Here is a 13,295-nt window from a genome sequence, read left to right as displayed (position 1 = left end):
GAGCGACTGCTTTTTTTTTTTGTCACCTAATTTTTGGCTCGACGTGTATTTTCACACGGACAGTCGAACATCCTGAATCGGTGAAGAGCGAAATAAATTTTCGGACCCGTATACTCGGTCATTTGTGAGAAATTGTAACCTGAGCTCGTATAAGTCGACGGATCTATATAGTTCGCCACCGCGACTCGCTCGCTCGCTATCTTCAATCGCTGCTCGATTCTTTACTCTACCTGCGGATGTATATCGTAAGTTTTTTTTGCTTCGATATTAGGTATACCGCGTCTGGAGTCGGCCGAAAAAATCGTTACTCTAAACCAAAAGTCGACTGCGGTCGTGACGCGGTGAGAAATTCACGAATCACGTTCACTGTTATCGATCCGATCCTCCAATTTTGTAACGACGTGTATCGGTCGTGACGATCGACGGTAGAAGGGAAAAAAATTCGATCGATCCGAATTCGTAATTAGCGAGAAATGTTTCCGCGAGATTTTGCCGTGCCGGTTAGAGTATCGTTTTGCACAGAGCTTGCGCGATATTGCAGTGTAACGGAAAATTGGCTTTCCTTTGAAACTGGCGTCTGATAAATCTGTGATGAGGACGCTCTGAGCGCCAGTGGAATGAAGGGCCTCGGTCTCGAGAGGACGAGAGAAAAGAAAAAGAAAACGAAAACGAGCAGACGAGGGGTACGTCCCGTCCGCCCATGTTTTATTCACCACCTTTCTTATCTCTCCTCGTTTCTCGTTACATGGGAAAATCTCGAAATTCCGACGAGTGGCCCAACATATGCGATGACGAATAAAAAATCTGTACACGCTCGTACACCTGTGTAGTACGTATATCGTACCGATAAATATTATTCTCTACTAGCTGGACTGTTTGAAAATTTTTGTGAAACCTTACTCGTAACGCGACACGCGAAAAAGATCTCGGAGAAAGACAGGCAGAGGTCAGAGGTCGCGAAAGCAGCGGAATACGGCGATCGCGACGAGGGTTGCCTGGGTACGATTCGTGGACACGTGACGACGCATGTACACACGTACTTACATACGTACGTATCGATGTATGTGCAGTACATACGTGTTAACGATGTAAGACGTGCGCTCCGATAATGATGCGAAACGTGCAGATAACAGTTTGACACGTCGGAGACAGGTACATACGTACGTTGGTGTGGATTGTGACGTGCTCCAGATATACCTATTTTTTGATCAATTTTTTCAATTTACTCGCCCACCGTTGAAATTTGACGAGAATCAGTTTTACGATAACCTCGATACCGCTGTGCAAATAATATCGATCCATTTTTGTTCGATTTTCTATTATTTCGCCGTGTGTATCGATGAATAAATTTTCTAGGTATAAGGTATACTTATACTCGGAGCTACATCGACCCCCACGCGGCGAATGAATTCTCGTTCGCCGCGTTCCTTCATTGTTTCTCGAAAGTACATAAAGTACTCGTAGCGTGCGGTTAGCACCTACCCGTGGTGTAGGTATACGTCGCGTTTCGAGTTCCCCGGACGCTTGAAATTCTCATCGCTGGCAAAAGGCCTGAACCGTTCACCAAGTGCAGCTGCGTCTGTTCGTCGAGTTCCGACATGATTGGCTTCTCTTTCTTCCCATATTTCTTTTCTTACTTTCCCCCCCTCCCCCCCCTTACGTTGCTCGTCAAATACCCAACGTATATATAATATCCTCATTCTTCTCCACTACACGATCCTGACGACTTCCTGCGCTTATACGTTTCTCGGACTGCCAGGGAAATGGGCATCGCGTCCCTGCACTACGTACGCCCGGTCACGCGTCGATGCGACTTCGGAATCTTCTTTGCATCTGTTCACGGACTCGGATCACGATAAATGGCCTTGATTCCGTTGATATTACTCGAGAATTGTTTGAAATTTTTAACTTTCATCAGACGATCTCTTCTATATATATATGCTTACTTTTTACATACACTTGTTTCTATTTTCTAACAAGTCTTACTAATTTTATCATACATGCACATCTGTTGCACAGACCGTCTGAAATTTTACAATTATAATTACAAGCTTATAATTATAGTTGATGAATATATTTTTTAATTTTTTTTTTTTCTCTGATCAGGAAGCACCCATTCTCTGTCACTGTATATCTGTAAATAATCTGTCAATCGGCGAGCCTCGGCTAATGAAAAAAATTTCGGCTGATTCGCGTCTGCAGGATAACCCTCTTCGAGTATGGTGAGCTCCCGGTCCCAATCGAGTACGTCAGCTGTGGATTCCAGGAGCGAACTTCCCTACAGGAACTACTATTCAACGAGCGAACTTCCGGGGGAGGGGGGTGCGGGCACCAACAGCGGACCGGCATCCCTTTCCATGTCCGTTGATATTCACAACCTGGAGAGATCGTCTTCGACTCCCGTGGTACGACCTTGTCCGCCGAGTCCGGATCCCGAGGGGCCTCCGGACGACGTTGTTCTCGGTGCCATCGGCAAAAGCGACCCCGAGGAGGAGGAGGAAAGCTACGAGGGCTTCGGATACGGGGACGGAGACTCGCCGGGAAGTTCCGCACCCTCGCCAACGAGGTCCAATCCCCCACGGTAAAAGAAAATCGACAGTTCAAAATTCACTTCACTCGCACGCACCTTTTGACTCGCGTACGTCACCTTCCCCGATAATCCATTGCCATTGCCACGTACTCCTACGGACGACGCCCCTTGTCTCCAGTCTGACTCGAGTCTTACTTATTTGTTAGTCTTTGCTACGATGTATTTTGACACCGGAAACGGTGAGAAGCCGTACCAAATATGTGAGATGTGCGTAGACGTAATCGTTTCGCTTGGGTAACCAGAACATGGGATTAATGTGTTGTAGACCTTTTCGTTAGTATGGCTAACAATAAGCTCACTTAGCGGGGGATTTGGTACGGTTGGTAAAAAAATATGGAAGAGACGTATTCCCGAGATTTGATTAAAGATAAAAAAAGATAACAACCGGGGGGGGGAGTCGCGGTCGAATGTCCGGGTAGGTAATAAAATCGATCTCCATGTATTTCTGGACTACAGTGACCAAGAATCGCATATCAATTTGAACTCCGTAGCTTCAATCATAATTCACTCGATACCATCGAAATACAATCAAATCGACGAAGCTCGATAGGATCCACGGAAGACCTTGGTCCACCCGCGTCACGGCCTTGTGTACGACCGCCTCTTATTTCCGTAGTAAACAGAAGGTATAGATATAACATTGCTAACGTGACGTGGACAGGTAATATACGAGTATAAGAAAACATGGAAGTTGGACACACGCGTAATCAGACCGACCGGAACAATCCTAATGGGTCTTTGGCACAGCAAGATCATAGTTGGAAACTGCAACTTGGACCGTTGCGCAGGTGGCCTCCAGGGACGAATAAACTTTTATTCAGTCGACGTGCTTGAAGCACAGAACAGGTACAATGCGGCAATGGGTCTTATCGCACTTGACGAGCGTGAGAAACGCCAGAGCAACGCGAAGAATAATATCTATCGCTTATACATATGATTATGGTGTACGCATGAGTATATATACATATACATATTTCCATCCGTCTATATGTACGTAAAGAATACGTGTACACGTGGGTATATGTGCACGGGTATTTACCTGTAATGTATTATCGCGAATACTGGGACGTATATTATACGAGTGCAAATATCCGCTTATGTAATACCTGTAACGGTCTTAGAATATACTTCACGGGAAAAGGCGGTCATGCAAGACACGGGATACAGGTGCCGCGGAAATGCTCTACGAATCAATTTCGCATACCTTTCTTGAGGTTCTCATACGCGCAAAACGGTTCAATGGAGTTTCAAGTTTATCGAATTTCAACCGCGTGTACGTTGAAAAAAAAGAAGAGACCGATTAATTGCATCGCGGTGCGACGTTCGTTTTTTGAAATACATACCTGTACTCCGCGCAAGATGAATCGTGATTAAACAGCCCACGTTCGTTGCAACGTTTTTTTTTTTCGATTTTTTTTTTTCTCCAAATCTAATCGCTCCGTCCGCAGTCCCATGGATCCGAATCTAGTTTTATAATAGAATGAAGTGCGTGGGGCGGTTTCGTGTCGCAGGTTCAGTGGCAAGGATTACTCGGAAACACACATCATCTCTAAGGGACGTGATCGGAATTTTAGATTCCGAAGAAAAAGAGAATTGCAATACGCTAAAATTTGAATTTATTGTGCTGTGGAGTTCAGCTATCTACTACGTAGGTGTAACCTTTACGAAGTTTTCTATGGGAGACGTTATTCGACGCTTGGAAAAATAAATCTCTACATTTATGCGCACATGCTTTTCACTCGATGCAGCGTTTCTGTCATTTTTTCGCTTTCGTTTCAACGCAATCCTGCGACGATACGTGCGTAATGTGGTTTTGAAATACGACTGAAAAGAATTTCTTCACCGTTCGATTGTGTGGGTATTAATTTTTTTCTCACAGTATTGATCGTTTCCAAACATTGGGAATGATAAATTTGGTCCAGTATTCGAGGTCACTTGGCAACAGACGAAAAAACTAAACAAAAACAGTTTTACGCTCGCGATTCAAATTTTTTCCGCTCAAGATAGATCGAACGTTCGACCGCTTTCAATTTCATCTTTTATCCTTGAAAAGGCATTGAAACGGCATAAAAGTTGGTATTACATCGTACCGTCGTCCATGTCTAATCGTCCCAACGCGCCAGTTTTGTGATACAGATATACCGGAGTAGCTCAGCGGTCTGAAAGAAAAAAAAGAACCGGTGCTTCTGAAAGCCAAGTGTCGTTGCAAATTAATTCACCGTGTTGATGAGATAAGGCGTTGCTTTTCCGAATGCTTCGTTTAGTTTCATTGCGAAAAGAAAAAAAAAACAAAGTCGTCCCGTTCTTCCAGTACATTCTTCAGCATTCTTGAGCAATGAGTATTTAAATAAGAGAAAACAAAAATATAACAAAATCGAGAATGCTAGCTAGATGGAAAATTTTTTGCAACGAGATAAGAACGGCAGAGGCATGTACCGCCGTGTACGTCGTTATACTCAACGAGTATAAGGAAAATTCAACCTGTTCAGTTCGTAACGATATGTTTTTTTTTTTTTCCATTCTGTTCCAACTCAGAGACGCAAGAAGTCCTCCATGCAACATTGGCAGGAACTCTTGGCTGAGGACGTCGTTGAGACGAACTCCACCTAGGTGAGCAATCATGAGCACTCATTTTTTTGTCTTTAAATCGTGACCTTAGTCTGGAAAAATTTTACGCCAACTTTTCAATTTTTTTTCATTCAGTAGTTTGACCGTAGAATATACATATATTTATGATCGATATACGTACGGCAAAAAATGAACACAATAACACCGAATTCCTCATTTTTACTTCGCCGGAGTTGAGTGAGGGAATTTATCTGGTGTGTATTGATTGTAAATCAAGTTTATTGCCGTTAGTAGCGCAGAGGCATGGGGAGATAAAATCTAAGACGTAATTGATTTCCAGCCATATGCAGGAAGAAGGCCTACCGAATAGGCGCTGGGGCTCCTTCAGACAGTAAGGAACACATATACTCAATATACCTTTGATCCCGTAGAGAATCTCGGAACTCCCTTTTTACTGCCTTTATAACCCCGTACAATTTTACCAGCGTAACCTTATACGCGTATTTATACACCCTACTAAACCCGGCTCAACGACTTGCTCTCTCCGACGTTTTGTTGTGACGAGAAATTAATGAAATCACGATCTGATTACTACGATCGTATTTTGTACGATCGTAAATGTACATGCTTACCAGCTGCTTCATACCCATAAATCCTAACGCCCTACGAGCGATCGTTTTCAAATCGACTGTCAAAATTTTTCTCCATCATATTTTTGTTTCAATCGCGATAGGTAACCGGTGTCGATGACCGCACCGCGGATCACAATTTGCGATTTATTCAGTTTTACTATTCCGTCATCCAGTTGTTGTCTATGATAAATTTATGCTTTTTCTGCGAAGAAGTTATTCTTACGATAGAAATAGGTCAATTATAACTGAGGGGAAGGAATTTGATCGATCGGAACACTTTTGAATTATGAAATTATACACCTTTCAGGCAGTTCCGTGGCATGTAGTATCGCGGTAGCCCTAAAATACTATATTGCTATGTACTATTTTTGTACCGCACTGTTGTATAATTTAATTAGCCGGTCGCTCTTCTAGCCTTTGATTGCTTTTTCTTTTTCTTTGAAGTTTTATTTGGTTTTTTTTTTTTTCTGGTTCTATTTAAAAAAAAACCGCGTTGTATCGCAACCAGGAGCACGATGCGCATGCATTATAATTAATCACGCGTTGCATCGGTGTATTTCATGAATACATGTGTAAAATAATATCGATTTAAAACCGAGTGTTCGTATTAACGTGGTAATGCTGTTTTATGCGTTGGGTGTATAATATATGTATAGAAATATGTAATCAGGTATTACTGACATGCGGCAGCAGCCCGATGTCGAATGATTCTCACGTTACATGATACGCTATTACCGAATGTAAAATTGCTGCAGACAGTAATAATTTATAAAGTATACTATTCATACACTGATAAATTTTAATTGTCAGCATAATTAACGGGGACGTATATATAAGTCAATTGCAAAATCGATGAAATTCCTCCCTTTTGCTTTCGAACATGATTCAATAATCCGATATGTTGAAATAAAAGTTGATCGTATCTCGATATATATAAATTTTTTTTTTGTTTCGAAATTGAGTAGAGGCGTCAGTTTTTTTTTTATGATTCAGAAAATTTCTTTCGCAAATACCATAGCTGCACGCGTAATGACACGTATGGTAAAATTTTTATTACGATGTGAAAAGAAATGTAATTATTTCTGGCCCACTGTGCATCTGTTCCACTCGTATTATAGATACAACTAATTAACTAACGCATGCAACACTTTTACGAGCAGCTTAAATTAATTAACGATTAACATTCGAGCGCCTAGTTACCGAGAAAGGTATAATACCGAAGATTAAACGTCCCGTTTAGCAAACGAGTTCGCAGCCATTTTTCATAAATATTCATATCAGTAATAACAGATATGTATCTACATTATCGAACGCATCCCCTTTGTTTTAGAATCAGAAAAAGTTGTCGATTCGGTAACTCCTCTGTATGAAACAGATATAGGCAGACTCGCAGATAATATTAACATATATAATGCTTTCTAGGAGCAGTAAGCAAATGCAAGTGTCTAATTGCTGATGAGATTACTTTTATTAACTCAGTATTTGTAACGTTTATTTTTCTAAGAGTGATTAATACGCAAATTCTTCGTTCAGTTTTTTTGCTGAACCATTTTCTCTTATACGGTAATTTTCATTTTAATTATGGTTTTTGTTTTCAGTTCTGGGAACAAGAGGCTCAGCTCCAACGCTCAGGCCAGGTGAGAGCAAAAAACAGGGTAACTCGTATGCGTAACGCGATGCAATTTAAAAGTAATAAAATAAAATAGGTAACATCGGTCCATCGCTTCTTTCCTAAAGCATTTCATTTTGCAAGGGTTCAAAAATTCCCCGGTAGATACGAATAATCTATTCTCCTTTTTCAACAAATCTTACTCCTTCGTACGAAGCTGTAGCTTTTTTCGATGGGAAAGTGATGAAAATCGAATGAAAAATAATTTCTTAAATAATACCAGTTCGATCGAAGCCTCTGTGAACTTGTTTTTTACACACACAGTGGCTCCGATAAAATGCATATGTGTTTACATCCGAATCAGGTTAAAGATATTCCGATTTCTTCGTCATAGAACATAGGGGCTCCGATGGATCGATCGCATGCTGAAAAATATATACGCGTTCGCATCTGCCATGTGTAATATTATTTCATCCGTACGGGGGCCGCCATAGCGCTCGTCTATTAACCCACTAACAATAATAGCCGCCACTGTACAGTTTATTATTTATGTGATATTGATTCGCGTGCGGTATACTATAAACGTTGGTCAGTCGGCTTGGTCAATGCTCTACTTGCTGCCTGCTACTGTCGGAGTCGGCTTCTGCTGCCCGGTACTCCAGTTCTCTTGCTTTCTATAATTCAGCGGTCTATAAATATACGGGGAACTCTGTGTGTTAACAGTGAATATATTTATGGGAGTATTCGAGACACGCTATGGGCCCGTACGCGCGATAGTTTTATAAAATTTTCGGAAAAACTCATCGAAATTTATAACGTTATTTTAAATGGGATATTTTCTTTGCATGTACGGTATTCGATTTGAAATTCGACGTTCGTGCATCGCGAGCCCGCATAATCCTCGGCTACCGACTGCGGTAAAACAGATAGATTACTCACCTGAGTTGATACCAACAGCGCAGTCTGCGGTGAATGGCGTGAAACAACCGTTGTTACAATTTATTTATTTATAAGTTTTTTTTCTTTGTTGCTTCCGATGGTAACTAACCGATGACGAACCCAGAGTTACCGATAGTCGACCGACTGATTCGACTTCTGTTGAAATCAATATTCGGCCTTATCATTTTTCGGGATGCGCGAAATACGAATTGCGTTAATCCGCCAAGTTGTTAGGTGATGAGAACCAACTCTTTGCGTCAAAAATCTAATTACATTAGTAGTTTTACTCTTCTTTCAGTCAACTATTTCGAAGCAGTAGTTTCAACAGTTCTGGTAGAGGATCGACATGCGATACGGCGGATGAAATTTATAGCGACGTATCTTTGGAAGATGACTTCCTAGGTCTCAGTCACAAGGTGAGTAATTGCCATTTTTACGAATAAGGTGTGGATGAAAATTATTCATCGAATTCGATATCCGAATGAAAGATATTCTAAAAATGGCATGACAGTCTAGCCTTCCTAGGTAAGCGCCTATGGAAAAAATGTAATTCGTTTCCCTTGTGAAAAATAATCCAATTTGCGGAGACGAATATTGTGTCCTGTTACGCTACGCTACCATTATCATCACACCCTAGAGAATTTCACGCTATCTTCGGTCAGACTGAAAGCGATTTAAGTTACATTTGGTATATCCCACCGAAGCGTGAAAGCGACGTAGATTTTTTTTTGCGATATGGGCACTGCAGTTAATCCGCAAAGTGTATTCCATTCTTGCAACGGATACGAGGGTCAACGTACCGAGGTGTTTATGGTAAACGGCAAAGAAAGGATCAAACACTGCCCTGGATATGCACACCGACGTTTAATATTTATTATTTAACATTCGCAACAACGTTCAGGCGTCGAGGTTGCGTTGTATGTACGATAGCTGCGAGGAGAGCTGCAGCTGAAGAAATCGTCTAATTAACGGCGCATCGATCGAGAGTAGAAAAATGTAAATGCGACATACTTTTAATAAGTGGCTTGTACAAACGCGGACATAAGCTTCGACCTCCTAGCGTCGCCGACGGTTTGGAATGAGGAGATTATTCCCCTCGACTGTCATGGTCATCGACGTCCGTAAGAGACGTGAGGGAATGTAATGTTGTTCCGACAGAAAACGATCGGGACGACTTTTACCGGACTCACATGATGCTGCACCGACGAAGACTGCTTTCCTTTCGGATTGCGTTCGGTCTGTATTTCGTTCCAAGATACACGCCTCGCTCGTACCTTTCGATTCGCCAATTTTTCATTCAATACGCACGTCGAAACGTTCGTGTCTGCAACACACCCGGCGAACACTTCTCGACAAAATCATTTTCGATTCCATCGTACGAGAATTTTTAATTTCTCGAGCACTTTATTGGCGTTACGAACGTACAGTCTTGTCTACCTGAGCTCTGCCCACGCGTCGGATATACCCGAATAACCCGTGTGTCGGATTATCATACGTACTCGAAACGATAAAAGCAATCAAGAGCTGCGATCCGTGTGAGCCGCGTAAAGCATCGGACTACTCTATCCAGTCCTCTGAGTCTTTGGGCGGTTCTCGGTAATCTCAGTTGGTACCGGTCACTCGACTGGGACGGACGACTTGCAACCGTTCTTTCACCGTCGACGCACGTGGATTATATTGGATTTTCAAAGGTGCAAAACCGGTGGGACTTCACCGGAACAGTCCAAGCCAACGTCGAGAGGAATGTGCGAAGGAATTTCAATTCGACGATAAACGCGAGTTTCGGTGAGATCGACGTCGATGGAATCGCATCGAAATCGGCGAACGATTGGTGCTTCGTTTCAGTGGTACAAATGTGTAGTCGTTCGAAGTACGGTGCGGTGCCTTGGTGCGTGACGTTGAACGACGAGCACTCCGTCTCCCATCGGACCGGAGACTTGGACAAAGGAAGTTTGAGATTTCAGAGCGATGAACCAGCCTGGCGCAATTCGAAATAGTAAAAGCGCAATGTGCCAGTGAGTGAAATAGAATAGCCGCGATTTACGTTCAAGGGTTGGTAAGCACAGTTAATTGACGAAATTGAGGAATCCGTACCGATGTTCCCGTTTCGAGATGCTCCAATGAAAAAATGAACGTGGCTACAGATATCCGCGGTTCAACCCGTTTGTAAAACCCGCGAAAGGAACAATATTTTTTACGACCAATTAACTATTGTACGTTAATTGTTAGAAACACTCGGGGCTAATTAGTCTGCACGTGCTGGTAATTTCGGTCTCAATCTCCTCACTGTATCGTTACAAGCGAGTTTCAAACGTTTACCAAATTCTTGGCTGTTATTGATTATCGCACGAAAGTATGAACTGCATTTATATGAGACAATTATCTTTTCGCTCATGCAACTACTTTTTAAACTGCTTCGTTTAACGTTGAAATAAATTCAACCTTTGCATAGACGAAATTCAAAGAAATGAAACGCCTAATATTACGGAGCGAAGATTACTGTAATGTTTGCGATCTGCTAATTGGAGTAGGTGAGCGAAGAACTGATAAGATTACAGCGTGCGTCAATAATTCGATCAGTTCTCTATATACACACCAGGGTGTTTCATTTTTAGGCGATATTTTTTCTCTCTCTTTTCCTACCCGAAAATCTGATACTTCGTCGAAGAAAAGGAATATCCTTGTTGGAAAAAACATTCCAAATGCATCAGTGGCTTTGCTCATCCAAAAATTCGATATCAATCTATGATATTATACACGAAGACGTTTAGTTAGTTGTTCTGCGTGTTCACTCGTCTGTTCTCCGCAAACTTCACGTAGCTACGGTTTAATAGCCTTAAAATAATCGTGGCACCATCTATTTTACGCGTGCTCCAAAATTGTTCGTTATGAAATTGTCTCGAGAAAAAACAACCCGGTCGTAGAAGTAACGCGGTTATATGGGATCAAGTCCGGGCAAATGTTGCTGTCAGTTTTCTCGATCAACAGGAACACAGCCGAGTTACAACAACCCACCCCATCGACCCCGTACGCCTCATTATACCCCCGTCCATCCACCACCGCGACAGGATCGTCAGCCATGTCCAAATTTTCCCACCTATCCGACTCACTGTCCGAACGATCGATTCCAAGATAGTAAAAAACATACACATGGCTCGACGATATTCACCAGCATTGTAATAATCGTGATCATCGCCTGCGTCTACTTTTACTATCACTACGTGCTGCCCAGAGATCCTTTCGGCAGCAACAGCCGCCCTCCTCTTCGCGGGGTTCAAACCACGACCGTTACCCACTCGACGCGATCGTCCAGGGTAAGAAATCCTTCTTAAATTGAATCGGGAGTTGACCGGAGTCTATAATTTCAACTTCCTTGGAAGTGTGCATCGTTGCCGATAACTAAAAGACCGGAAACGTCCGCATAAATTACCTTTTGTCATTCGACATTTCCGGCCCTAAACGAAATTAAATCTGAGTCGACAAGTCCTTAAATCTCGTCCATAGGGATATGGCGCGCCTGTGGATGAGGTCGACGAGGACGAAGACGACGATGACACCGTCGCTGACGATTCCTCCGGGTATGTGAGCTTCGATCCTTCCTCGCGAAACAGATCCCAACTTCCATCGGTAAGGAATCCCATCGAATTCGAACCGAAATCTTTCCCCTGAAAAACATTTACTCGCAATCTTGGCTCGGCTTGACTCGGCTGGGGTTTCTCCGTGATAAAATTTACGATAAATCTTTATCTTTATCCTCGCGCAGTACAGAATCCGAAAAGATACGAGAGCGAACCAGTCGACGCAACCTTACGTCCGTTTCCCGCGATTGACGATCGATTCCCCCACGAGAAGTCGGAGTTATTCTTCGGAGGATGAAAATATTTCCGATCACACGAGTAGGACGAACCCGAACTCGAACAGTGCGAATCGTTCGACGACTAGAAACTCTTCGACCTGAGGAGCGATTTTTGGCCGATCGGTTATCGGCGTCGGACTTCGGCTTCCAATTAATCAACGGATATTATCCATTCTACGCGGAATAATTTGTGCAGCGGAATGCTTTCTGAACTCTTCGAATAACGTTCTCCCGATCGCACTGGTCGCGATGGTTTCTGTTGCAGTATCTGGGTCATCGCTCGCACGGGAAACTCACACGCAGCCAATCACCCAGATAACATTTTCTGAACGTCGCTTTTCGAATCCAAATTATGTGGGAATGGACAATTTCTTCGAATGCTGAGGCGGCGAATGATTGCGTTCACTTACAAAATGAAACTTGGTTGGATTTCTCACTGTTTTTCTTTTATATTTCAACGTGTATTCAACCGAGTTTATACGGAACAGATTATTGTATCTACAGATCGCTTACTTATTCTTAGCGGTCATCGGGCACGGAAGAAAATATTTACATCCCGCATCGCTCAAAAAAATCGTATAAAGTTATAACACATCGGCAAAATTATCCGCAAATATATGTAACGCAGTAAAAACCAAACGCAGATATTTGTTCCTTTTTATTTCGAAATCGCGAACGTACCAACTGCTAAAAACTTTTCGTGGGTAATTACCTCACGAGTGACGCGTTGAATCACGTTGGTTGTGTAGTACATCCGACGTAATTACAGAAATAACGACGGACGTTGAATTCGAGGAGTGAAAATATCGACGAAAGAAGGGCTTAAGTTTGTTTTTCGAATTTGTCAGTTGAAACTCCCAGCAAGTGGCCGGGATCATCTCGAGTCGATGATGAAAGGCAGCAATTATCTTCACCGTAAACCCACCCGTTCTTTGTCTCGTTAATTTTCGTATAATTAACATTCGCTTACGGTCGTCATTTCGAGATGGTTCGTTTCAACGAGCGTAACGAAGTGCCGAGTTATCCAGAATCCCGTGATATCTAATTACGAAGGCGATGTTGCGGAGCAGCGAGTAGCAGGCCAAGCGGGTCACCTTAACA

At 42.6% G+C, this 13,295-nt stretch overlaps 2 protein-coding genes across 7 annotated transcripts in view; both read left to right on the top strand.

Moving 5' to 3' along the window:
* LOC105685215 (rab11 family-interacting protein 4) overlaps positions 1-13,295 on the top strand; it is a 44,908-nt gene that overhangs the window by 17,757 nt on the left and 13,856 nt on the right. For 2 of the 5 annotated variants that reach the window (XM_012399119.3, XM_012399117.3), the window contains exons 2-6: positions 2,203-2,581; positions 5,126-5,200; positions 5,499-5,549; positions 7,389-7,427; positions 8,637-8,754. In XM_012399119.3, the coding sequence (XP_012254542.1) occupies positions 2,220-2,581; positions 5,126-5,200; positions 5,499-5,549; positions 7,389-7,427; positions 8,637-8,754 (645 nt within the window). In that variant the 5' untranslated portion in view covers positions 2,203-2,219. The remainder of the gene's footprint in view (positions 1-2,202; positions 2,582-5,125; positions 5,201-5,498; positions 5,550-7,388; positions 7,428-8,636; positions 8,755-13,295) is intronic. The other 3 variants (XM_012399118.3, XM_012399123.3, XM_012399121.3) reach the window with 3 other exon arrangements.
* LOC105685216 lies at positions 10,698-12,603 on the top strand. Of its 2 annotated transcripts, none has more exons than XM_020851945.2 (3): positions 10,698-11,652; positions 11,843-11,965; positions 12,107-12,603. In XM_020851945.2, exons 1-3 carry the CDS (start codon positions 11,278-11,280, stop codon positions 12,212-12,214), a joined length of 606 nt encoding a protein of 201 aa, XP_020707604.2. In that variant the 5' UTR covers positions 10,698-11,277; the 3' UTR covers positions 12,215-12,603. The 2 variants fall into 2 exon arrangements, with proteins under 2 accessions (XP_020707604.2, XP_012254548.2); XM_012399125.3 differs by having other exon boundaries at positions 12,102-12,603.

The sequence above is a fragment of the Athalia rosae genome, chromosome 1 (assembly GCF_917208135.1).
Source record: "Athalia rosae chromosome 1, iyAthRosa1.1, whole genome shotgun sequence".
Taxonomy (NCBI): Eukaryota; Metazoa; Arthropoda; class Insecta; order Hymenoptera; family Athaliidae; genus Athalia; species Athalia rosae.
Note: the sequence above shows the minus strand (reverse complement) of the source record. Positions and strands in the feature narration are given on the sequence as shown.